This window comes from Ambystoma mexicanum, chromosome 8 (genome assembly GCF_040938575.1).
Source record: "Ambystoma mexicanum isolate Mex_15411 chromosome 8, UKY_AmexF1_1, whole genome shotgun sequence".
NCBI classification, from domain to species: domain Eukaryota; kingdom Metazoa; phylum Chordata; class Amphibia; order Caudata; family Ambystomatidae; genus Ambystoma; species Ambystoma mexicanum.
The window spans coordinates 109,544,691-109,570,607 of record NC_090929.1 but is presented as its reverse complement, the minus strand read 5'-3'; the positions used below and the strand labels follow the sequence as shown (position 1 = coordinate 109,570,607).

The following is a 25,917-nucleotide window of genomic DNA, read 5'->3' as shown; positions in this document are numbered from 1 at the left end:
AAAGACAATTTCAGTTTCAAATAGCATCTAAGGATAAGACAATTTAAAGAAATTGAAAATGCAGAAAGTAACTACTCAGCAAATAGTTTCTGGAAGAGACTAGTGATAGAACTCTTGTAAGCATGAACTATTCTTAACTTGAGTACATTGGTGTCAGTCATTTTAGGAAGTATTCAAACTAGTCAGTACTACGCCTCTAAGCTAACAGCAGAGGGAGAATGGGCAAAAGATTAATTACAGACATTACTCTAGTACACATGTTTTACACACAGCTTATTTAACCAGGTTTATATGTTCCACTACGGATACCAGAGACGGGCTGGAAGGTGGGGAGTCTGCTGTATCTCGTTTGTTATTTTATCCACTACCCCTTTCCCTTTTTTGGGGTTCTTGACTCAGCTGGGAATATAGGGTTGAGCATGGAACCCCTGGTGAGGGTCTGTGGGATCAGCAGCAGCATCAACTCCTGCGGATTCCGACAAGCTTGTCATGACAATGACGAACGCTTGTGTAAGGCTTGTAAACACTTTCAACCTAAAATGCTCAGTCAGACTACACGGTGGGTTGGCCTTCGCTGTGCAGGCAGAGAATCTATCCCCCGCGGGCACCCTTGCTTTGGCTGAGGAATCCGTCGGTAGCCATGGCTCCGGTTTGGAAGCCATCAACCTTTCTGAGGAGCCTACGCTCTCCCATGTGTCCGGCCTGACAGGCATGCCGCTGCAATGGGGAGGTTACACCCTGGCAACAAGGGCATCCACACACCACGTGTCCATAACCACAAAACACACAAGGCCTCCTGGACGGTGTCGAAGAATGCCTCAACGCCTGAAGAACTGTCTATGAATTCGACTGAGACTTCCGAACCTCGTAGTTCGGCTCCCTCTATGCATCTGCTGCGGCGGCATGTGAAGGGGCATAAACCATCTTCTGGTACGGGCGATTCCCTTAAAACTTCCACCACCGACGCATTACTGTCCAAAGGTGCTGGAACGCCGAAACCGACGGTAGCGTTGTCTATTGCGGCAGCGCCTACAGACGCGCCGAAATCCTCTAGGCCGTCGATAATTCTTCCAAAGATCAGCGTGAAGCTTTCGGCTACCATTTCGACAGTTGAGGACTCCAGGGAAGCCCCCCTCTTCGCGAGGGGACTATTCTGAGGCCTCCCAACCTCTTTCTAAGACCTTAAATAAGGATTCAACCCTTTCTGTGCAGCCTGCCTCTTCCCAATTCCCCCCTCCCCCCCCACTCCCGACCCTTCAGCTTCCTCAGAATGGACCAGGGACAGAGGTTTGAGTGGTGTGTGGCTAAAATGCCTGAGTTCATTATCTTTTTGGACCAGTATAACACTGCCTTAAGAGACCCAGGGAAGTGGACTCATGCCCCATCCCGTTTAAATCGTCAGACTTCCCTACCTTGATGTCCAGTTTCCCTCTTTGGGGTAACCACAGGAACACCATGTTAATATCTTTGGGTACGACCCTGAGGACCCGGGTCAGGATGTTTCTTATGGGTGTTTCAACCTTTATAACCAAGACCCGGTCTATCGAAACCCAGACTGGGATCAGGCTGACCAGGGCTTGTGAGACACACCGCCACATAACACTGACCCAGACGTCATCTGTCTGGATCCCCCACTACTGCTCTGCAGAGAGATGCATCACCAGTTGACAACCAAATGCTGTTTAACGCCCTCTTAAAAAGAGCAGCCGATCATTTTAAGATTACTATGCACGAAACTACCCCTGACTCTGACTCTGCGGAGGACATCCTCAAGGAGAAAACTCAGGTTAGCCAAGCCATTCCCTTATTAAATTCCATTAAGACACCTGGCTCCTTCCTTACTCTCCTCTTCCTTACACGGGCAGTTAATCCTTGTGTGGAAAAGTTGTTTCGGCCGGCCCTCTCTGATCCCCTCTATACATTGGGGGCTATGCCAAACCAGACTCCTTGGTCGTCACCACCACTTGCAAGCGGATGGAGGTACCTCTGTCCTCGGCAGAATCCCTTCCAGACAAGGATTGTAAAAAACATTACGGCCTTGCAAAGCACGTTACCGCCTCTGCAGCTTACTTCACGAGGATTGTAAACACCACGCCCCTTGCGAGCTATGGTGGTGTTCAGTGAGGCCTAGTACATGATGGCCTTCAGGAAGTTCCAGAGCCTACCCGATCACACCTGCTGGCAGTCGTGGTTGAAGGCAGACAAGTAACCCAGAATATCCTGAAGAACACTCTGGACTCGGGTGAAACTGCAGGGCCCACCCTGGCCCAGGGAACACTGCTCAAGCGGCATGTCTGGTTGAACTCTGGGTTCAAACCCGAAACGCAAGCCTCCTTATTAATAAGCCTGTGGAGGAATCCAACCTATTCGGCAAGGCGGTCGACACCCTGGAAACAGCAAAAGAGGAGCACGAGACATTAAAGTCACTGTCGGGTCTCAGCTAAACCTTTCAACCGGCACGGCGGCACAAACGCCCCCCGGTCCTTTCATGGCCAATCCTTCTCCCGCTCAACCCATGGTCAGTATGGCTGTGGGGGGTCGGGGGAGGGGGGAGTTGCCACCTGGTCCCCCCCAGACAGGGCTCCTCTGGCAATTTCCAGTATCAGCAAAGATGCTCTCAGCGGGGTAAGGGCAGAGGCAGAAACTCTGCTCCCAGCGGCTCCCTGGCCTCCTCCAAGTGACTTGCTGGTACAGGTCCCCTCCCACACTTGCCAGGTCGGGGGTCGCCTGTCATCGTTTATCCATGCTCGGGAGGGGGATCACTTCTGATCACGGGGTACTAAAGACCGTTGCCCACGGGTACTGTATCGAGTTCCTCTGACCACTTCGCTACCACCCACCAACAAGCAGACACCTGTCGCCAGATCACCTGCACATCCCCTGGAAGAAGTTCTGGTCCTGCTGGGAAAGGTCGAAATCAAACTCGTACCCCTTCTCCAGGTAAACAAGGGTATTTATTCAGTGTACTTCCTTGTACCCAAAAAGGATCTCACCATGCGCCCGGTTTTAGATATGTACTCTGCGAACAAGTATCTCAAACCTCAAAAGTTCAGGATAACTCTAGGAGGTAATCCCACTGCTACAGCAGGGGGATTACATGGCCGCGTTGGACATGAAAGATGCGTACTTTCATATTTCAATGCTGCCAGCGCACAAAGTACCTCAGGTTCATGATAGAGGACACTTTGCTAGGCAATGTTTGTATACAGTACCCTCTGGGAACACTACAAACAACTATGACTACAGGCATAGGCAACCCAACCTTTGGTATAAGCTTGTACTACACAGTTTTGGTAGCGCGCTGAGCAGCCAGGCTTATCTCAAGAGGGGAAATGTGAGTTGTAGTGGATTTACAAAGATTCACAGTTACAGGTATTCAAATAAACTTGCACTCAAGGTTTCTTGCATAAACAATTAATAATTTATCAGTCAGTTATAAAGCCTTCTTCAGAAGGGAGCAATAGAATAGTAACACACAAATATACTTCAATACTGTACACTTTGAGTTTCTGGATCAGATAAGGCCCTTTTGGAATGGCCCACAGGCACAACCTACACCCACAGGTGACTTCAGTAACAAGGAGGCTGGGGACATTAATACCTTATTGTTGGCATTCAGAATAATTTTTAAAAGGAAGTAAAAGGCAATGGTTATTTAGAACACAAGAATTTACAAATTTTCATAAGCAGGGCAAATACCTTCAGATAGCAAGAGAAGTCATTCAATTCAATAAGCTAAGCCAAAGTCAATAGGCAAAATTATTTGTATAGGATGCAGCACTTCAGGTAAGTGAATGGAAAAGTCTTTGCACAAGTTCTTAGGAGTCTTTGATAAAAAGAAGAACCAAATGTAGGGCCACAAACTGATTAGACTTGTGAGTTGCAGAAGTTACAAGCACTTCCACAGTAAGAGGTAAGGTCTTAGGCTAGTTTTACAGTACCTTAGTAAAGAAGAAAAAGATGCAGCTAAAGACTTCTGTTCCTGTACAGCTCTGCAGATCTCACTGTTCCTGGGCCTCAGTCGTGGGGACAAGAGGGAAGACGTCGGGGGACTCCTGCACTGTATTGGCACCGTCAAAGCTGGCAACCGGCAAACTTTACTTTCAGTGTCTTTTCGCGTTTCAGCTCATTGCGGTACATCAAATAGCAATAAGTGCGGTTCCTGGCTGTCAAGGTGGACTTTCCTCACATCTGAGGTCCCGCACTCAACTGAGGGGGGGGGGGTCAGGCTTGGTCAGTCCTGCTTCATAGAAGTCCGGAGGATCTTCCAAAAGCTTTAGGCCAGCTTACAGGCAATGCACACAATCTGGTGTCCTTCTCCTTGGCTCTATGGTTTCCTGCAGCTACTCTGAGGAAATTCAACCAGCTCCGAGATGGGTGTCCAGGTGGCATACGTGTGTATTGATTGGTCCCACCAAATCAAAGGGAGAAGTTGTCCTTGCAGGGCTTCTCTGTTGATGCAAACTTGGCAATTCGGACCTGCAGCAGGGCTTCACCGGGTAAACCAACGATCCAGGAGTTGTAGCAGCCGTCCTCTTCAAGCTCTTCTTTGGTTCCTTCGTCCAGTGGTTGACTCTGCCTTCCAAGCCAAATGGCTTATCTTTTATTCAGTTCTCTCCCATTCATTCCAGCCTAGCTGCCACTCGCCCAGCAGGGTGGCTGTCCTTGCCGGATAGTTAGCCAGCCAATCGTCCGAGTGCATTTGGGTCTCCTAGGAGACTAAGCACAGGGAGTTTCGGGCACTTCCCTCACTTCCTGCCGACCCCAGACACTCTGGAGCCAGAGGCGGGTTTCATTCCTGAGGCCTGCCAAAGGCGAATGAACAAAGAGACCAAACCTGGTTTGACGCGCAGAGAAAAACTCTAGAGGAACCTTTCCACAAAGACCTGGTGAAAAAAGACCGGGCACCATTTTAACAGCGATGGCTAGATGCCATTTCGAAAAAGATGGCTCCCGCGGTTAACTTTACTGGGTCCGCGAATGGTTGCGGTAAATGCAAACCTTGGTAGTTCAAAACTAAACCACTGCCACCAGCCAGTCAATTGAGGAAAGGGTAACAAAAGATGTTACATGAGCATTTAGACACAGGGATACTAAGTAACCCCTCCAGCACTCTATTGTAAGATAGGGCGTGCTGGGTCTAGCAAGTACAATGCTAAGTAGAATCAATTTCACTCTAACACTCTGGGAAACAGTAGTTGATCCCAGAGAAGGTATTTAAACCTTGGGAAATCTAAAAGACGTCCCTGTGTGTCTGCACTGAAGGTGCTGTGACACACAATTGAAAAAGATGATGCCTATGGAGTTGTCAAAAAGAAACTGAGGTAAAATTACCACACAAATACATGAGTGGGAAAAAGGGTCACACTCTCTGCAGGTTAAAATAATCAAGTCCTCAAAATCCAGCAAAGTTGCTGGGGGGTCTCTAAGGTGGAGGGAATTAGCACATTTTTGAGAATTGTCCCTAACACACTTACTATAAGTTCAAAGTTATCCCCTGTGGCATTGCCTCAGCCCCAAGGGTGTTCACGTCGAGGCGGCTCACCTGCGCAGGCAGTCCATCCGAGTCTATCCCTATCTTTTCGACTGGCTCATAACGGGCGATTCGTACGGAACATGCCAGGCAAATACCCAGAAGGCGGTTGATCTATTCAACCTAGGATTCTCTTTTAACTAAAAGAAATCCAGCTTGCCCCCCAGCCAAGTCACAGTTTCTGGGGGCTCTAATTCGGACAGAAGACTGACTTGTTGCCCCTCCGAGAGGGTCCAAAACATACTGTTCGAGATCCCTCACTATGTAGCCAGTCACCAGGGTACGCAAGGCCATACAGCTGTTGGAGACGATGGCTTCCTGCGTCTTTATTGTTCCTCACGTTTGTCTATGCATGCGCCCCATGCAAGTGTGGCTCTCGAGCCAATGGTGTCAGGCCAGCGGCCAGTGGGACGATCTAGTGGTTGTCTCGACACCCCTCGTTCAATCTCTGCAGTGGTGGTCAAGTGATAACCTTCTGCAGGGAAAGACATTGACTACCCCCTGCAGTAGAAGCCACTTTCACCACAGACTCATCTCTATCAGGGTGGGGGAGCTCACGTACTTCAACAGACAGTGCGCTGCATGTGATCTCGAGCATTAGCGTCCAATCACTTCAACCTGTTGGAACTGCTAGCAGTGTTCAAGGCCGTGAAGGCTTTCCAGGCACACCTCCAGGGGAAGACCGTTTTAGTCCTCACGGACAGTACCACAGCCATGTACTACTTGCACAAACAATGGGGCACTCACTCTCTAGTCCTATCCAGACTGTCCCCGAACATTTGGAAATGGGCACTCAAACGCAATGTTCCTCCTTTCACATGTTCCAGGGGAACTCAATCTTCTGGCAGACGTACTCGGCAGAACCTTCCCCCTACCCGTAGAGTACAAGTGGCGGCTACAAGAGGACATTTTACTCAACGTCTTTGCAGAATGAGGTTTCCCAGAGATCGACTTGTTTGCCACTCTGGATAACGGCCAATGCCAGGGCTACACCTCCAGATACCCACAGAATTGTTGCGTGCCTACCTTTCTCCAAAAAATAGTGAAACCATGGCGAGGGCCATTATTGGCTCCAATATTGATTATTGTGGAAGTCTCTTGGTAGGCATTGGGAAGAAAGAACGATCTAGACTCCAAATGATACTGAATAGTACAGTCAGGGCAATCCTGGGTTTTAAAAAATTTGATCATGTCTCTGATGCCAGGAGAAGTCTCCATTGGCTACCCATAGAGGCAAGAATTGAATTTCGCCTGCTCATGGTCAATTTTAAATGCCTAGCCGTACAATTCCTGTCCTATGTGGCAGATAAGTAACAACAAACAGGAGTCAGAAGGTGGTCACCTCCCGTCTATACCCAAGTTTTATAACCCACAAATGACAGAAGGATGATTATTAAAAAAGTTATTCCTACAGCTGGGTCCTTCGATAGTTAATTAGCCCTACGTGTGAGGTATCTCCTACAAAGTCATTGCAGTCTATACCAGCCCTAGTCTGTGCTGGTGTGCAGACTGCAAATGAGATGTAGAGGTCCTGGCTCTTTCCTCTCTCACTACTTTGCTGAGTTCTACAAAGTAAGTGCATACATGGTGGGGGTCGGTGTTAAAGTTTAATAGTACTGCCTCCAGTATGTATGTCTTATTGAAAAGATCTAGTTTTTAGACCAATTTGGTCAAACAAGTAATTAAAAAGCTAGTTTACTATTCAACTGTTAGTTGATTAGTTACAAGTAGCTATGATATTTTTCTTTAAGCAAGCCCTTTCATCTTCGTATGGGGAGTATCGGAGCCTGGGTTATCAATCCAGAGCTAGTTGGTTTCAGCGGGATTAGTCTGTGACCGCTTTCTTCAGGACGAATGCTATAATTGTAGTATTCTATATGCAATCTCCAAATCTTGAAGGTTGAGAGGATGTCCTCGGGTATCCAAAAAGAGCTAATTGAGTCGTTCCCTTCGTCCTATATGGTTACATAGCAGAAGTGGAGGAGGCAGTCCTCCACTTGCTAGTTGAGGAGAGTGGCCTTGAGGTTTGTGCGGAAGACAGAGATGGAAGTTTCAGCTCTAAGGGCGGCAGGGAGTGAGTTCCAGAGTTTCGGTGCAATATAGGAGAAGCCTAGACCTCCCGCTGTGGTTTTTTTTATGCGTGGTATGTGTAGCTGGTTGGTGTACTGAGCTTTGGTGGGGTGAGTGGATGTGGTCCTTGATATTGCTTCAGATAGGTATGCTGGAGCGGTTTTGTTGATGCACCTGTGAGTGATGGTGAGGATTTTCATCGTAATACGGTCTTTGACCTGGAGCCACAGGGCTTCACGTCTGGCTTGGGATTTATGGTCTCCTCTAGGAATGCTCATGGCGGCTCTGAGGGCATTGTTTTATGTGGTTTGCAGTCTGTGAATGTTTTTAGCGGAGGTGCCAGCTAGAAGGGCGTTAAAATAATCGAGTTTGGCTCCTATAGTTGCTCTAGCTATGGCCAATCGGTTGGGGGTGGATAAATAGGGTTTAATGGCATTGATGAGTTTGGTGCTGAACGCTGATGCAGAGGCTATGGCGCTGACTTGTTTGTTCATTGATAGATTTGCATCAATGTGATTACCTAGAGTCTTGACAGAGGATGATACGGAGATGGTTGAGTTGTCTATGTTGAAGTTGTTGTATTGGGGGCTTAGTTTCGATAATGTGTTTGTCTGGCCCAGGATGAGAATTTCAGTTTTCTCCCCGTTAAGACAGAGGCCATTGATTGCCATCCAAGCTTGGATAGTGGCATAGATGTTGTGAAGGGCTGTGGCGTCTTGGTGATAGAGTCCAGATAGGGGTAAAAGTACTTGAGTGTCGTCTGCATAGTTTGTATATGCAACACCCATGGAGTCAAGTAGGTCGAATAGGGGTTTTGTGAAGAGGTTATAGAGGATGGGGGCTGTACAAGATCCTTGGGGGAAACCGCAGTTTATAGTGGTAGGATCTGCGTTAGCTGTGTCGGAGTAGACCTTCATGGCTCTTCCTTCAAGGAAGGAAGTGATTCTAGATGCTGCTTGATTGGAGAAATGGGCTGCATGTGTGAGGTGGGTGGTGAGTGTTTGGTGATCTACTGGGTCAAAAGCAGCTGATAGATCGAGGAGGAGCAAGGCAGGTTTGCCTTTGTCCATGATCTGTGAGATTTTATTTTTTAGGTCTAATGAGGCGGCTTCTGTTCCATGCCCGACACGGAAGCCAGATTGTCTTTTGCCTAGTATGGAGTTATGGAGTTAGCTTCTATGTATGATTGGATCTGGATGTGAGCTGCTTTGTCCAGGATTTTTAGTAGGAGCGGGACTGTCGTTATCGGTCTGTAGTTGTTGGGTTGCGCTGGGTCAAGTGTGGTCTCTTTTAGAAGTGGCCGCACCCAGGCTTCCTTGAAATTGTTTGGGGCAGTTCCTGTTTGGAAAGATGCGTTAATGAAGGCAGTAATCAGGGGTGCTAGGTCATTGGCGCATTCCTTGATGATTTTAGGAGGGCAAATGTCTGCTTTGCAGAGGGATGGTTTGAGGTTTTTGATGATATTAAGGACTTCAGGTTCAGTGACGTTTCTGAAGGAGAATTGAGCGTGATTGAGATGACTACGCTTGTCTTGTGTAGGGCGGTTGGTTTTTTTGGTTTGGGAGGGCTTTGCAGTGGTTTTGGATTTTGTTCTGGAGGAGTTTTGTTTTGTTGAGCATGGCGGACTGAATGCTGGCACACCAGGCTTTGTCTTCAGTTAGCTCTTCAGCGGTAGCGGAGGAGTGACCAATTCATTAAAGATTGCGAATAGTTATTTAGCTTGGGAGTTGGCCTTTGATATCCTATCATTGAAGGAGTTGGATTTTGCTGCTAAAATGGCTTTTTTATATTGGAGGGCTATTTGTTTGAAGAGGCTCTTATTTAGATCACTCGGATCCGTTTGCCAGTTTTTAAGCGACTGGCGCTTTTGAGCTCGGAGGGTTTGGAGTTCTTCCGAGAACCAAGAGTTGCAGTGAAATTATTTTTTTTTCCTTCTAGCTTTCAAGTGGGGCTATAGAGTTTATGGCATTGGTGAGAGTATCATTGAAGATAGCTGATAGTATATTTGGGTCCTGAGAGAAAGGTGGTGCTAGGTAGTGGCTTTTAAGGTGGGGACGCAAGTTGTCTGCGTTTTTTAGAACTTCGTATTGTGGCAGGTGGTACATGGGTGAGAGTCTTAGGTTTAGGGTTGGTGGGGATGAGGAATTCGGTGCATGAGTAGTCCGTCCAAGGAAGGGCGGTGTTTGAGGTAATGTTGGATGCACAGTTGTGATCCATGACCCAGTCAAGGGTGCGGCCTTTGGAGTGAGTAGGGGTGAGGACTCTTTGGGAGAAACTTAAGTCTGCAAGTACTTTAGCTAGGGTTACAGCGGCTTTATCCTTAGGATCATTGTATCCTAAATTTAAGTCTCCTAATAGAAGTATTTTGGAGGACTTTTTAATGTTGTTGCTGAGTCGATGGGAGACGCTCTTGGAAGTCAGCTGGGAGTCCGGGAGGTCTGTATAGGATGTGGATGTTGATTAGATTGGGGGAGAGTGTAAGCTTGGCTGATAGGATATCAACATTACCACCCCAAGTACTATGGTCTGCTAATCTGGTGGATAGTGAGTCTTTGTGGATAAGGGCAACTCCCCCTCCAATCTTAACACATCTATCTTGCCTAAGGATGGTGTAGCCTGTGGGTAGGGCTAGTGCGATGGCTGGGCAGGAGGCATCATTGAGCCATGCTTCGGTGATACAAAGGAAGTCCAGATTAAGTGTGGATCGTAGATCATTTTTCTCGAGGGCATGTGCAGGTAGGGTGCGTATTTTCAGTAGTGCACATTTAAGAGGTAGGTGTTGTCCCTTTGATGTTTTTGTTTGTGCTAGTATGGGGTGAGGTGTGCTTGTTGTGGTGTGTGGTAGTGAGGGGCTTAGTGCGAAGTAGTGTAGAGGCATGTTGGGGTGGTGGGGGGCGAGGGGCAGTGCCTATGCTCATCTTAGTATGGGGTAGTGGTGCAGTGCGGGTGCCTAATCTGGTGTTTCTTGTCGTGGTGGGTGTGGGTGAGAAGAGTAAACACCTAGGAAGTGATCGATTTCTGAGATTGCGGAGACTGGTGGCTAGGCTAGGCGGCCGAGATTGTGTGATGTTGTAGTCTGGTGCTGCAGCATGTGAATTTGGTTCTGGGCGCTGGCTGAGGTGTGGTGGGAATATGTGGGGAGGCGTAGAGGCCATTCTAGTAAGGGCTATGAGGATGGCTGTTAGGCTGGCTGAGCGGAGTGTGGCAGGGAGAGTGAAACTATGCTATGATCAGGCGGTGCAATCTTGGGCATCATGATCATGGAGAGTGGCTGTGTGCGTGTGCGCACAGCTGGTGTGTGTTGCTGGTATGTGACAGAAATGACGGGGATTGTGCGACTAGTGCTAGGTAGTTCAGAGGCAGGTCACAAGTGGGTCACAATTCAACAAAATACAATGCCTAAATTCGATTTTCTAAGTGGGGCAGGCAGAGGCTAAATGGTGGCAGGGCATAATAGGTAGCAGTTGGCTGCACAAGAAGATACAGTCCAAGCGGATAAGCAATACTGGTAAATGTGCTAAATAGTATAGTGAGATATTATGTCAACAATAGACCAGGTGATAGCAAGCAATCGTCCAAAGTCAGTGAAAAACAGAGCCACCCATGAGGTGTACTGCATAAAGGGATTAGGTGGAAAGGTTAGGTTCTGGGGAGGTGTGGGCAAGCTGCAGGGTCAGGGCAGGCTTACCGGAAAATGGGCAGAGTCCTTGGCCCAGGCCTCAGGTGCCTCCGGACAGGCTCCAGACAGGAAAAGTTCCTTGTGATGAGGATCCTTTGGCTGAGGGGGCCGGCGTTTGCCTGCCGGCGCCTGATTGGCCTTCTGTAGTTGTAGTTGGCCACTGGGGGCTCTCCTGGATGTCATGTGGTCACCTCCTTGGCAAGGAGGAGGTTGGTGGTCATGTTGAAGCAGGATCACCTCATGTGTTCCAATGGAGGCACAGAAAAAACGCTCAATGCGCTTTTTAGGTCGTTTTTTCAATAAAAATATAATTTACACTAATGTGTAATTATGGGGCTAGGAGGAGCACTTTACAGTGAGTGGAATTTTCGAGCACAGGGGGCTAAAAATAGGCCTTTCTCTATAATTGCAGAATCTGCAAGAGGAACTTTTGGTTTTGGTGGGATCGCAGGCTGTGAGAATTTCCCCTGTGTTGCAAATGTTGAATCGGATTCTCATAAATGATGCACATAGCCCAGGGTCTGGGCATCTTTTTTAAGTAAGGCTGAATCCATCCCAATTTTTTTGATTCTGCTGCAAGGTCCGATTGAGTTTAAACTGAACCATTTCCTCAATGATGATTATCCAGTCCTTTTGCTTGAGTTTTTTCTTTATAGTGCCAGGGGTAAGGAGCGGGTCTCCCAGTTGACTTTCCAAGCCCAACAGAAGTGTTTCACATTCCTCTACCCATGACAAAATTCAAGGGTTCGTACCCTGCCACAGTTCCTGCTGGATCCCTTCTAACATTGATGTTAAGTTATTTTGACATTTCGCATATAGGCTAAGTTTCTTCCATTGAGCTGTTATTAGCAATGAGCTCAAGCCAAGTTTTTTTCTAATCGCCTGTATTGGCGAGGCAGGCGTGCCCAGAACTTTTTTCCAAAAACAGCCTTCGATAAAAGGCCACCATTTAGGTGATAAGTTAAGGAAGGCTTCAGAGCCGTAGGTTGGGGTCGGCATAACCTTCACTTTGTAAAACTCTATTATTGGCACCAATGAAAATTTACAGTATTTCCTTTTCAGGATGCGTGCTTGGCTCGCCAATGTCCTGACTTTGTGATTCTGCGGCATGAGTTCCTACCATGCTGTTAAAAATCATAATTCCTAAATATTTGAATGAAGAAACCTTGGGAATTTCCTCAGTATTCATATACCATTTGAATTTCATCTTTCCCTCAGGGCCCTATTTGAAAGTCAAGATTTTCGTTTTTGCAGTGTTAATTTCAAGGCGATTCAGTTCTGCATACTTCTGAAGGCCATTTAGTTGCCTTTGAAGACCTATTTCGGTATAGTCTAGCACAACACAGTTGTCGGCGTATAATAAGTGGGTTACAATCATTGAACCCACCTTTGGAGGAAAAAATGGATGGAATTAATGTGCGCTCCTAGGTTGGCAATGTAGAACTTATAAAGGGCCGGCGCTGGAGCGCAGCCTTGTTTCACTCCTCGGTGCATAGAAATGTCATTACTGAATAGGCCTGCAGTGTTAAGTCGCACTTTGATGGAGGTGTTAGAGTATAGGGCTTTTATTTGATCCAGAAGGTCACCAGGGTATTTTTTCTCAGTCGGTTTGTACTTCAGTCAGTTGCTGTCGAAGGCCTTCAAAAAGTCGACGAACGCCAGGTGCAGCTTGGTCTTTAACAGCTAAATTTTGGCCTTCAGTAGCAAGATAATTATTTATTTTATTTATTTATTTATTCGGATTTATTTAGAGCGCACATCAGCCCGGGGGCATCGTGGCGCTGTTACAAGAGGACATACATAGTCTGGTTACCGTAGAAGGAAGGTGGTTACAACAAAGCAGTTTTATTACATTGCACGTTACGTATCAGACACATGAATGCACAAAGTCTGAAAAATGCTGCCACCAAAGGTTCGAACACCAAAAGTTCGAACCTTTGGTGGTAGCATGCATTGAAGGTGAGTTAAAAAAAAGACTGCAGGGGTGTCCCCCACAACACCCCGCTCACCATACTATACAGTATGGTGATCAGGGGTTGGATGGGACACCACCGCTGCACACCCGACATTTAAAAAAAATAATAATAATAAAGGGGGGGGCGGCTGTGGATGTGTCCCCCGCAATGCCCTGCGCACTATACTTACCCCTGCAGCCTTCCGCCTAAACAATAAATAGGACCTTGCGGCGCCTGTTCCCGATCACGGAAGTCAAAGGGAACTGGCACCGCAGGGATACAGCCTGAAGAAAAGGTAAGAAGGGTTTGTTTGTTGGAGGCGTGTTGGGGGTGGGGGGTGTCGTAGGTGGGGGGTGTGGGTAATGTAGTGATGTGCAATGTTTGTTCGCATGGGAAATGTACGCCCCTTTTGGTGGTGCATACATTTCCCACGCAAACATTTCTGTCAGACTTTTCCGTGACGGAAGAATCACGCAGATCCCTCCTCTCCACTATGGGCCTACATGCAGTTGTAAGCACCCATGCAGTATGGAGAAAAGGGGACGGGACGCAAGAGTAATTATGTTACTCACTGTAGTGACTAACGTACTCTTAGTCCCCTTTCCTCCATACCTCCCACCAACCTCCTACCTAATAATACTGGTGTCATTAGGCAATGTTAAATCTATTGTCGACGCGTCAATGGGGACTGAGGTGTGGCGCTGGAGGGCAGAGTCAGGGCAGCGCATGCTCCCTGGGCCGCGCACCTCTAAATTTAAATGGCAATACGTTTTTTTTATTTATTTTTTTTGGTGAAAGGTTCTGTCTCCTGTCCCTTGGAAGGGACGCCCATGCAGTATGGAAGAAAGGGGACTAAGTTAGTCACTTCGGTGAGTAACTTATAATTTGGCGGGGAGTCAGATACTTTTTATACATTTTCTTGTAGTATTTCCATGCCGCTGATGGGAAGCTGTCATAATTCGTAATGGTGGCGGCTTATGTTTTTGGGGAAAAAAGGGGATGGGTCCAATCTTTATTAAGAGCCCTTGATGGGGGAGATCTCGTCGGGTCCCCCTCCTGCTGATCTATGGTTTAGTGGTTGCTAATGCCTTGTTGGACTGACCCCTCTTTTGCAGTGATGTACACTTCCACGAAAATAATTTTGGTATGTAGCATTGCCAGCATGGTCGTTTGGCCCATAAGTGCTTTATGCAGAGCTTTATGATGGGGGGGGAGGGGGCATGGCAACTGTAACTATGGACATCTGGGTGAACGGGTTTTGTTTCCCTGGTTTCCCTGATTTTGGGCCGGATTGCACGTTTTGAGGGGAAACCTCCTGGATTTTGTTTTTGGTATATCGATGGCACACCCATCCTATACATGCAAAATATTAGATGTGTACCACCCTAGTTCCTGCCTCTGACCGGGTCAGTTTTTAAGGGTGCTACTTCCTTCCATACTGTTAACTTTGCTTGAATGTGACGCCAGAGATGCGGCTGGGTCTCGTTGGGAGGCTTCCTCTGATATCTCTTGGACTCTTCATCACAATCTGTTCTCGTTTCCTTGTGAAACAGGTACAGAGGCTTTGGGGTTTGGCAGAGGCTGTAATGCAGTCCTCTGCCCGTTTTCTAATATATCAATAGTTCCTCCAAGGTGAGAGTTTGTTTGGGGAACTGAGGTTATGTGCCTATTTGGGTTTTTGCTGTTCACTGCAGATAGCTCTACAAGAGGGGAACCAGGTTTCTGAGCCCCCCTAGGCGAGTTGCTACCACATCTAGGACGATTCCTCATGCTGCGGGGGGGGGGGGTTTAGAGGGGTTTCTACCCTCTGTTCTATTCCTGAGTCGATTTTCCCCTGGCTTTGGGATGTGGTGAAAGGTTCACACGACGCTTGGGGAGATTTTTCTAAAATATCCATTAAGCCCTTTAGAAGTTTGCCGTCCGTGGGACCAACTCTTGAAAAGGTCCCTTGGTAAAGCCTTTTTGCTGATTTGTGGCCCCTCTTTGCTGTTTTGAGCCACCACGGTTTCAGGACTGTTGGTGCTCTGCAGCCTATAGAAATTTTTTAAATTGAGCGTCATGTCCCCCATTGGATTTGGCATTTCAGGCTGTTGTCACTTCTATTTTGGATACAACTGTTGATTGGCTGAGGGAAGGGGCAGGCTCAGTTGCTCTCCACTGTCCTGGCGTTTATTGTTCAAACCAAAAGAACCCTCTTCAATTGGACGGCATGTGGGTTCCTCATCATTTTGATGAGCAAACTTGTTTTTTGTCGTGGTATTTAGATTTACCTTCACTACTGTCTGATTCTGTTAATACTAATGGGGTTGATGGTAGCTCAAGAGTGGTGGGGGGGTCTTGCTCCCCGGCAAAGTGCTTTCTGTGTAGTCATTCTTGTCATCTGGCTGAGGAAAGGTTTGATTGGGAGGCATGATCGTCAGGTGAGCTACAGGCCGGTCTGCCTTTCCCCTTGGGCGTAGCTGGAGGGGCCTTGCTATTTCTCTCCTTTTCCTGAGGTAGTTTTGTCGGTTACAGAGCGAGGGGTAATGCTTATGAGCTCTCAGCGTAATTGGATGTTGAACAAGTGGCCAGCTCTGGTTCCGTCTCAGGAAGAGCTCCAACCTGCTGGTAACAATACGGCCTTGCAGGCTGTGCCGACTTCTCTGAATCCGCTATCGGCATAAAGCAAGGGGGGGGGGGCACGGGTGGTCTCCCGTCCCTGGGGGTGGAGAGATGAGAATGCTGACATCTGTATGCTTACCTCTGTCATCTGTCCAAGAACATAATTGCAGCTGGAAATCCACTGTTTCCTTGGGGGGACCGCAGTCTATTGGTGGGCGAGTAAGAAACACGAAAACTTCTTATACTGGCTGCGCGGTCCGGTAGCGTTAAGCCGTCCAGCCGGTCCTTTCTGTTTTTTTAGCAATGACAGTGCGCGGATCGGGGGGTTAGGGGGGGGTCCGGCAGTCGGTCCTGCCTCTCGCGGCTGGACCTGGGGTAAATACTGTTTGGTTTCCTTAAAGTGGAAACAAACCCTTTAGTCAGCAGCAGCAATGCGTAGCTCAGAGCACTTCGGCAATCAGTTTCAAAAAGTCAAGTAAGCCATTTATCTATTTTGTTTTTCTACTTCAATTCAGAGCTGTTAAACTTAAGTGATTTTAGGTTCTGCTTTGTTTTAAATATTCCAATTGGTTTTTGATTGATATACTGGGCTCCATTTTTTCTTTGTATTCTAACTTTCTGCCTTTAATTGCAGCAGTGTATTTAGAAGTTTCCTTCTCTGTTCAGATGCATTTATTCTTTTGCGTACAATGGCACATAAACTGTATTTCTTTCTTGGCCGTGTGTGTACTACTAGAACTTTTTGCGATGTTCTCTGGGGTAAAGTTTTCACGCCTTCCATTTATAAATTACGTAACAAATATTTTCTAGTTTTGAAGATTTACAATTCACCCTGAATACTGCTGGTCTGTTTTTAATGAAATACTATTCCATCCTTCTTCCATAGTAGATGCACTCCTAGATGTGGCTGCATTCCTTAGATGTGGCTCCTTATCTTGTTTTCATGTTCTTTTGATCACCATTTTCTGTCTGACAACTTGAGCATGAGGTGGCAAACCTTTTTCTGCAATCTTTCCTGAGCATAGGCTTGTTCTGAGTAATTGCTGGTTTCGTTCTTTTTGCGTATTTCTTTATTGCTTTGCTCATTGAAGTTGTCGATCATGAGCGAGAAATGTGTAATTTTGGGCTGTGCATGTTTATCCTAATTACTGTTAGCTACTTCATCTGACCTTGACAATTGTGCTCTTGGTAATTTGTTTCTCAATTGTTTAGGCGCAGCTGCTGAAAACATGTTGGGAAGTCTGCTGTGCCTGCCAGGTTCGGGATCACTGCTGCTTGACCCTTGTACTGGTTCTACCATATCAGAAACAACCAGTGAAGCCTGGAGTGTAGAAGTCTTACCAAGTGACTCTGGTTAGTATCCTCAAATATCTCCTTTTCAACCTGAATGTAATACATAGGTCTGCAGTGTACAGTAAAGGCTTTATCCGTCAGCGGATTAGGCAAGGCGAGTTAGTAGATATGGATAACAAAACATGCCGGTGACCCAGATGTCCTAAGTATAGCACCTGAAAATATGAATGGAAGGGTTGGACAAAATGACCTCATACTTTGATGCTCATGTGGTTGAGAGTGGATTTTGATTTTTCTAATATTGCAAAAACTGCATATTCCCCATATAAGGTGACTGGCCATCCCATAGTGATGTTAAATGTTAAAGGTATTTGTACGGCGCACCATCGCCAACGGAGTTCGTCCCCAGGCGCTCTCGCGGATCTGCAAACGAGAAGGTTGGATGGGTTAGTAGGTGAAGCGGGAGTAGGATAGTGAGAGGAGTGGTGTTCTGTTGGCAGCTTCAACTCGGTATACACTGGGTGCTGAGCTTTGGTGCGAGTATCGATGTCGGTCCTCGTGTTCTGTTGGTGCAGTTTGTGTTGTTGCAGTGTTGTGAAGTGCGTGCGGGTTGTGTGAGACATGGTTGTGTGAGATTTTTGAGTGAGATAAGTCTGCAGAAATGCTGAGTTTTTTGTTAATGGGTTACATGAAGTTTAACATGCTAACATTTAGAACTTTGTCCGAGTGTGGCGCTTGCTAATCCTCCCAGTTTCATCAGGATGGGCGAAGGGGTTACGCCTGGCTGGGTTTTAGGTTTGTGTGAGGCGCTCCCTGTGCTGTTCTAGCGTGCTCTAAGTGTTCTAATTCTGATGGGGTGAGTGTTGTGGGTTGGGTTTTAGTTGGTGCGATCCGCTCGCCGTTCTATTCTAGCGAGCTCTGTAGGTGTTCTAATGCTGATGGATTGATTAATGTGGGTTGGGTGTTTATTCTCCTCCTTGGGTGTTCGAGCAGGTGTTGTGGTCTCCTCTTACAAACTTTCTTTCGAAGGGATTGGGTGCTCCGACGTATTCCATATCTATGACATGTAATCACCACAGCTGTGCTGCTTCGGAAACTTTTTCCTGCGTCGATGACGTCGATGCGCCGTCATCGAGGACCTCCTCCGACGTCATCCGATGTGATAAGTAGGACGCACGACGCCCGTAGCCTCAGTTCCGTTTTTTCCGTGAACGTGTTGTTTCGTGATTCTCTGTTAACGCCTCGACTCTTTGGAGGTCTGTTCTTCTCGGTTCTTCGAACCTGTTCATTTTTGTGAAAGTCCTTGGTGTGACGATGTCTTCTACTTCGTCTTCGACCCCGTGTCCGGGCTTCAAGAAGTGCGGGGAGTGTGGGTCCAAGATGTCGGTGACGGACTCGCACGACGCCTGCCTCTGGTGCCTCGGGGAGGCCCACGACACGGATGACTGTATCGACTGCCAGTCGCTCACGTCCAAAGCCTTACGCGAACATAAGAAGTTGACGGTAGGTCAGGTGTCCAAGCCCCGGAAGTCGAGGTCTGCGGGGCTTTCGACGGATGATTCGAGGGGTGACTCTCCGCGTCATCATTGGAAGTCTCGTGGGTCTCCTAGGAGTCGGTCTCGCCACTCCTCAGCCTCTTCGAGGCATTCTCGGAAGCGCCTACACCGGTCGTCTTCCAGGTCCTCTTCGGAGGACTCTGCCCGGCACGTCGCTTACCCCACCAGCCGTGCGACGCCAGAGGAATGCTGGCGATTCTTGAGTCGCAGGGTACTAAGCCGTCCGCGCCCCCAAGTGGGGTCGGTCGTGAGAGGTCGAGAGACACCGCTCGCAAGAGTGGTCGGCACGAGTCACGGGAGAGGTCCCGTTCGGACAAGGAGACTCGTTCTCGACGTACATGTTCCAGGTCCCGGTCCTAGACGCGTTCGAGACCGTGTGCACCTGTGAGGTCTTCGAGGAAGACATCGACGTCTGAGGCGTCAAGGGCGTCGACAGGCTTTCTCGAGGCTCCGGCTCCGAGGAAGTCGTCGAAGCCGTCGACGCTCAGGTCGTCGAAGGACACGCTCGGGGCTCCGGCTTCGAGGGCTGTGTCGACGCCGCCGATGCTGGCGGCGCTGCAGCTGACGTCGACGCTGATTTCCTCAAAGCCGATCCTCTCGGCACTGATGCCTGTTCTCTCGACACCGGCGCCGATTTGCTCGACGCCATCGACGCCTTTTGTGTCGGAGGTACCCCGTGGCACGGGGGAACACCCTAGGAAGGCTCTGGTTAAGAGCAAGCACTCTCGGGTGCCTTCTTTTCGCCACCTGGAATATATTTCAGAGGCGGATGAGGATTCTGATGGCCTGGTTCCTAGTCAGGTTCCAGATGAAATTGTCTCGGGCCATAGTCAGTTTGACGATTTGAGGCAGTCACTGCATGGTGCCAGTGGACTGGACACCTCTCTGGAGGTGGAGTCTTGTAGGCCTGAGCCTGGCTCTCATGCCGATTCCTGGTACCGGCGCCTTATGGCTAGGGTTTCTGAGTACTTGGGATGGTCTGCTCCCCCAGGGGAGTTTGTGCAGGATGATCTAACGGACATCCTTGATGTTGGTCCCCCAACTGACCCGGTACTGCCTTTCCATATGGCTTTACAGAGAAGGGTGGCGGCGGCTTGGACTGCTTCGGAGAGTCTCCCGGCGGTGGGCAGATCCTTGTCGCGAAAATACCGTCCAGCCAGTAGCGACCCCTGCTACTTGGCCAGGCACCCCACTCCGGAGAGTTTGGTGGTGCAGGCGGCCACGGCCCCGGCAAAGCAGGCGTCGTACCCTACCATCCCTCCTGATAGGGACGACAAACGTTTTGATGGCTGGGCGAAGAAAGTGTTTTCTTCTGGTGGTATGGTGCTTCAGGCGGCCAACTCCATTTGTGCCTTGTCTGGTTTCACACACACTCTGTGGAACTGTGTTGCGTTAGCGGCTGAACATATTCCCGAAGGGGACGAACGGGATGGTTTCCTTGCTATGGTCCAGGATGGTAAGGATGCCATGTGTGAGTCCGTTCAGTCGGGTTTGGACTTAGCTGAATGCGTCAGTAGGTCCATGGCGGCGAGCACCGTGATACGCAGGTTTGCGTGGTTGCGGAAGTCGGGGTTTGCTCCTGATGTGCAGTCCGGCTCCTCAACATGCCCTTTGACGGTGAACACCTTTTTGGCAGCAAGGCTGACGAGAGCCTTGAGAGGTTGCAGACCTCAAAAGCTGCAGCGAAGTCGTTGGGCGCTGCAGTTCGCCAACCTCCGCCTTTTCGTCCTAGGGGACAGCAGTGGAGGGGTGGTTCCTTTCGCTATTACTCGTCCTTCAGTAAAGGGAGAGGAGCTGGCAGTCAAAAGCCAACGCAGGGGTACCAGAGGTGGACGACAGGGTATCCGTGGTGCCAAGGCCGCTCGGGCAGTTGCCTCTTTGCCCTCAGGTAACGCCGCAGCCGCTCCCACTCAGTCATGAGGCCATGTCCCATGGTTCGCTGGTTGGGGGAAGGCTGGCGCAGAATCTTGTAGAGTGGCAAGCCATTACTTCAGATGTGTGGGTTCTGGAGATCATAACCCACGGCTACTGTCTTCCCTTTCGGCACAGGCCTCGCGACAATCCACCGGGGAACCTCTTTGCAGAGTCCGGATCCGCTCCTTGCGCAGGAAATTCAAGCCCTGCTGGAGAAAGGCGCCATAGAACTGGTGCCTGTAGCGGAGAGGAACAAGGGATGGTTATTCCCCTTATTTTTTGATTTCGAAGAAAGACGAGGGATTGAGACCAATCATGGACTTGCACGGTTTGAACTAACTCCTCAGGAAGGAAAAGTTCAAGATGGTTACTCTCTCTCAAGTCCTCCAGGCCCTTCAGCTTCAGGACTGGTTGGTGTCACTCGACCTCAAGGATGCTTACTTCCATGTGCCGATCCATCCCAAGCACAAGAAGTACCTGAGGTTCGCGGTTGGCGACTCGCACTTTCAGTTTCGGGTCCTGCCGTTCGGATTGACCTCCGCCCCAAGGGTTTTCACCAAGCTCATGGTGGTAGTGGCAGCGCATCTCAGGCAAGGGGGGATTCACGTCTACCCCTACCTGGACGATTGATTGATCAGGGGGAGCTCTCCCGAGCAAGTCCTGGATCATCTGTCCGTCACCTGCCGCTCCTTTCACAGGCTGGGCTTCTCCCTCAATTTAAAGAAGTCCCATTTGACGCCAACACAGCGGCTCCAGTACATCGGAGCAGTGCTCGACACTTCCCTGGGGCAGTGTTTTCCTCCCCAGGTGAGGGCTCTTCACATTCAGCAGATGGTGCACAAGTTTCAGCATGCCCAGACGCTCCCAGCGTTCGAGTTCTTGAGGTTGCTCGGCCTCATGGCATCCTACATTCTTCTGGTGCCAGAGGCTCGCCTGCGGATGAGATCTTTGCAGTGGGCACTTAAGACGCAATGGTCGCAGTCCTCCGGCAGGATGTCGGACCCGGTTCAGGTGCCGCCCTCGGTCGCCCGGGACCTTCTGTGGTGGGCCGTCGAAGGCAACTTGATGAAGGGGGCTCCATTTTGGCTTCCCTGGCCGGAGGTGACGATCGTGACGGATGCATCCCTCACGGGATGGGGAGCTCATGCCAACGGGCTGACAGTCAGCGGTCGTTGGTCTCCGTCGGAGTCCAGACTCTATATCAATCTGTTGGAGCTGAGGGCCGTCAGGCTAGCCCTGAAGGCTTTTCTGCCGACTGCGAGGACTGTGCGAGGAAAGAGTGTCCTGATCCTGACGGACAACACAGTGGCCATGCACTACCTCAACAAAAAGGGGGGGGGGCAGGGTCACTTCCTCTGTGCAGGGAGGCGATGCAGCTCGAGTTCTGGGCCATCCAGCAGGAAGTTTCGATCTCGGCAGTTCATCTGGCCAGAGACGAAAACGTGACGGCGGACGCTCTGAGCAGGCAGAACGCGATCTCTCACGAGTGGGAGTTGGCTCAGGAGATTCTCCTGGAGATCTTCGCCCTTTGCGGGACCCCTCAAGTGGATCTCTTCGCCTCCAGTGTCAACCGGAAGTGCGAAAGGTTTTGCTCGCGGGAATCTCCTTCAAAAGGAGCCTTAGGAGACGTGTTTGTGGTGGAGTGGTCATTCCCGCTGCTGTACGCGTTTCCTCCAGTCCCCGTCATCCCGCAAGTGCTGCGGAGGTTACGGAAGTTCAGTTCCCGGATGATCCTAATTGCCCCGGCGTGGGCTCGGAGGACGTGGTACCAGGACCTTCTCGACTTGTCCATCTGCCCTCCACGTCGTCTTCCCTACCGAGACGATCTGCTCTCACGGGAGGGGGTCAGGTTCTCCATCCAGAGGTCAGATCCCTCAACCTTCACGCTTGGCTGCTGAAAGGTTGAGGTATAAGGATTGGGACCTCCCTGAAGACGTGATGGAGGTGTTGCTTTCGCCCTGTAGGCCAGCAACAAAGTCTCTGTACCGTTGGCGTAAGTTCTGCGACTGGTGCAGAGTTCAGAATGTGGATCCTTTTGCATGTGACATCCCCATGGTTCTGTCCTTTTTACTTTCTTTGGCCCACAGGGGCTTGCAAGTGGGTACCATTAAAGGTTACCTGGCGGCGCTGTCCATCTTTAAGCGCTTGTCTGAAGAGTGTTTTCTCACTAATGTGTTCCCTCCGTCACCTTTCCTGGTGCCTTATTGGGATTTAAACCTTGTTCTTAAGTTGCTCCGTTTGAGCCTTTACATTCTTGCCCTTTGAGGCTGTTAACTCTGAAAACTGTTTTTAGTTGCGGTTACTTCCGCTCGCAGAGTGAGTGAGTTACAGGCACTTTCAGTTAAGCCACCCTTCACTGTATTTCACAAGGACAGGGTTGTCCTTAGAGTTTGTCCTTCTTTTCTTCCAAAGGTAGTGACGGAATTTCATTTGGCCCAGAAGGTGGTTCTTCCGGCATTCTATCCTCCGCATCCTGGTAAGGAAGAGGAGAGGCTCCATAGCCTTGATCCTAGGAGAGCTTTAAGCTTTTATGTTTCACGCATGTCCCGGGTCAGAGTGGACGATCAACTCTTTATTGGTTACGCTGGAAAGCGTTTGGGGCAAGCTGTGACGAAACAGACTTTGTCTCGCTGGATTATTTTGGCCATCTCGGAGTGTTACCGCTTGGCGGGGTAAGGACCCACTGGCTGGCTTGCGGGCCCATTCTACCAGGGGTATGGCTGCATCTACTGCCCTGCAGAGGGGTGTTCCTATTCGCAACATCTGTGATGCAGCCACCTGGGCTTCAGTACATACATTTGTACGTCACTATTCCCTCGATTCCATCCGAGGACAGGATCTGGCCTTTGGCAAGGCGGTCCTTTGCTCTGCTATTTGATTGGCTATTCTAAATTTTGATTCTAAATTCTTTCCCTCCTCCTTGCTCTGGTACTGCTTTGGGAGTCTGTCATAGATATGGAATACGTTGGAGGACCCAATCCCCTCGAAGAACAAGTTACTTTCTTACCTGGTAACGTTCTTTCGATGGGATGGTCCGACGACGTATTCCATATCGCTCCCGCCCTGCCTTCCCCGCTGCAGAATTTCTTTTGCGATTGCAGCTTACGTTCCGCAAGGCTTTGTGTCTGACTGGCAGTTGACTAATGTCACACGTTCTGGGGGAAAAAACTACAACTGAGGCTACGGGCGTCGTGGTCCTACTTATCACATCGGATGACGTCGGAGGAGGTCCTCGATGACGGCGCATCGACGTCATCGATGCAGGACGCAGACGCCGAAAAAAGTTTCCGAAGCAGCACAGCTGTGGTGATTACATGTCATACATATGGAATACGTCGTCGGACCATCCCATCGAAAGAACGTTACCAGGTAAGAAAGTAACTTGTTCATCTAAATGTGTCTGGGGTTTTGGATATGGTACGGCCGGGAGGCAGTGGCTGAGTCATTTAAGGGCTTTCGTCTCAGTCTGAGTATTTGATCAGTATATGGTGACCACCTTTTGTGGCTATTTCCCATACTATCTTATGTTTTGTCGTGGGGTCCGTTTTTTGGGTTCTGTGTGTGTCCATTTTGGGAGTGACTGAGGTTGGTGTTATTTTCATCGTTGTTTAATGGGGTGGCCTCGCTTTGTAGTTACGCTGTGAAGAGCCATGATTTGAGGAGTTTCCTGAATGCTAGGTGGTTTGTTGTATTCCGTATATTCTTAGGTAGGTCATTCCAGGTTTTTGGTGCCTGGTGAGAGAAAGAGGATCCTACAAGTTTTCTTCTGTTATAGGGTTTTGGTTCCAGGCGGATGTCTGCGCCTGATCTCAGTGTTCTTGTCAGTTGATGTAGGCCTAGTTTATCGCTTAGGAATTCTGCGCTTTGTGTACTACTCTGTGCGTGATGCACAAACTTGTACTTTATTCGCTGTTTTAATGGTAGCCAATGTAATATTTTTAGCGTGATGTGTTCTCTTCTGGGTAGCTTGAGGAGGAGTCTGGCTGCTGCGTTTTGGTATGCGTTGTAGTTTCTTTAGAAGTCGTTCGGGCATGCCCAGGTATAGGCTGTTGGCGTAATCTACTCTGGACATGATCAGAGCGATGATAGTGTTTTGTTGGTGATCGACAGGAACGGTAGGATCCTTTTTGCTGCTCGCAGGAGGAAAAAACCTATCTTGAGAAGAGCGTTTACTTGTGGCTCTAGAGTGACGTTGTTATCCATCAGGACCCCTAGGTTTTTTTACAGTTGATGATGGTGCTGGTGTGGTGCCGAGCTCTCTTGGCCAGGGGATGTAGCTGATGTCTCCTACCTTTTTTTATAAACAATCCTCATCTGTTTTGCCTGGGTTGATTTTGAGGTGGTTGAGGTTAATCCAGTTGAATATATCACTAAGGCAATTCTCTAGTGTGGTGTTCTTCTCGGGTGTCTTGTATGTTGAAGATTATTTGAGGATCGTCGGCGTAGTTGTAGCATGTGAGGCCGTGTTTTTTGATGAGTTTGATTAATAGGTACATGTAGATGTTGAATAGAAGCGTGGAGAAAGATGATCCTTGTGGTACTCCGCACGTGGAGTCTCTAGGTTTGGACTTGTAAGGTTTCATCCATACGGTTTCGGTTCTGTTTGTTAGGAAGGATTTGATCCATAGTAGGGTGGTGTCTGTTATTCCTAGTCCTTCTAATCTCTTTACGAGGATGTCGTGGTTGACCGTGTCTAAAGCTGCAGATAGATCAAAGAGAATCAGGGCGGTACTGTTTGAGTCTGCGTTAGTTTTTAGGTCGTCCCATATTGTGAGGAGAGCTGATTCTGTTCCCCTCGTTGGTCTGAAACCAACTTGTGCCTGGTCTAGTAGGCAGTGCTCTTCTATGAATTCTTGGGTTATTTTGTAGATGTACGTTTCTAGCAGTTTGGCTATGTAGGGTATGTTGGAAATGGGTCTGTAGTTGGATAAGTCCTCTACGTTTCCTGTTGTGTCTTTGAGTAGCAGCTTGATGTAGGCCGATTTGAAGGCCTGTGGTACTTTACCTGTTGAGATTGAGAGGTTGAGGAGATTCCTGTGGTATTACATGGGGGTTCCTTGTTTGAGAATTATTTTGTATATGTCCGGGGGGCAGGGGTCTTCAGGAGAGCCGGATTTGTTGCTTTGGTTTACCAGTTTGATGAAAGTCTCCACTGATATTTCTGGGAATCTTCGTAGCTTGTTTGGATGTTCCTCGTCGGTGTCGATGGGGTTTGAGGTGTGACCTCTTGGTCTGTTTTGGATGGAAGTTATTTTGTTTTTGAAGTGGTCTCCTAGGTCATCGCATAGTTTCATCGATGGAATTGGCGTGTTGTTG

At 48.8% G+C, this 25,917-nt stretch overlaps 1 protein-coding gene across 19 annotated transcripts in view; it reads left to right on the top strand.

The window, feature by feature from the left end:
* Positions 1-25,917, top strand: part of GAPVD1 (GTPase activating protein and VPS9 domains 1) — a 1,092,811-nt gene that overhangs the window by 576,537 nt on the left and 490,357 nt on the right. For all 19 annotated transcript variants that reach the window (XM_069609416.1, XM_069609426.1, XM_069609418.1 and 16 more), the window contains one exon: positions 17,051-17,191. In XM_069609416.1, coding sequence (XP_069465517.1) covers positions 17,051-17,191 — 141 coding nt within the window. The remainder of the gene's footprint in view (positions 1-17,050; positions 17,192-25,917) is intronic.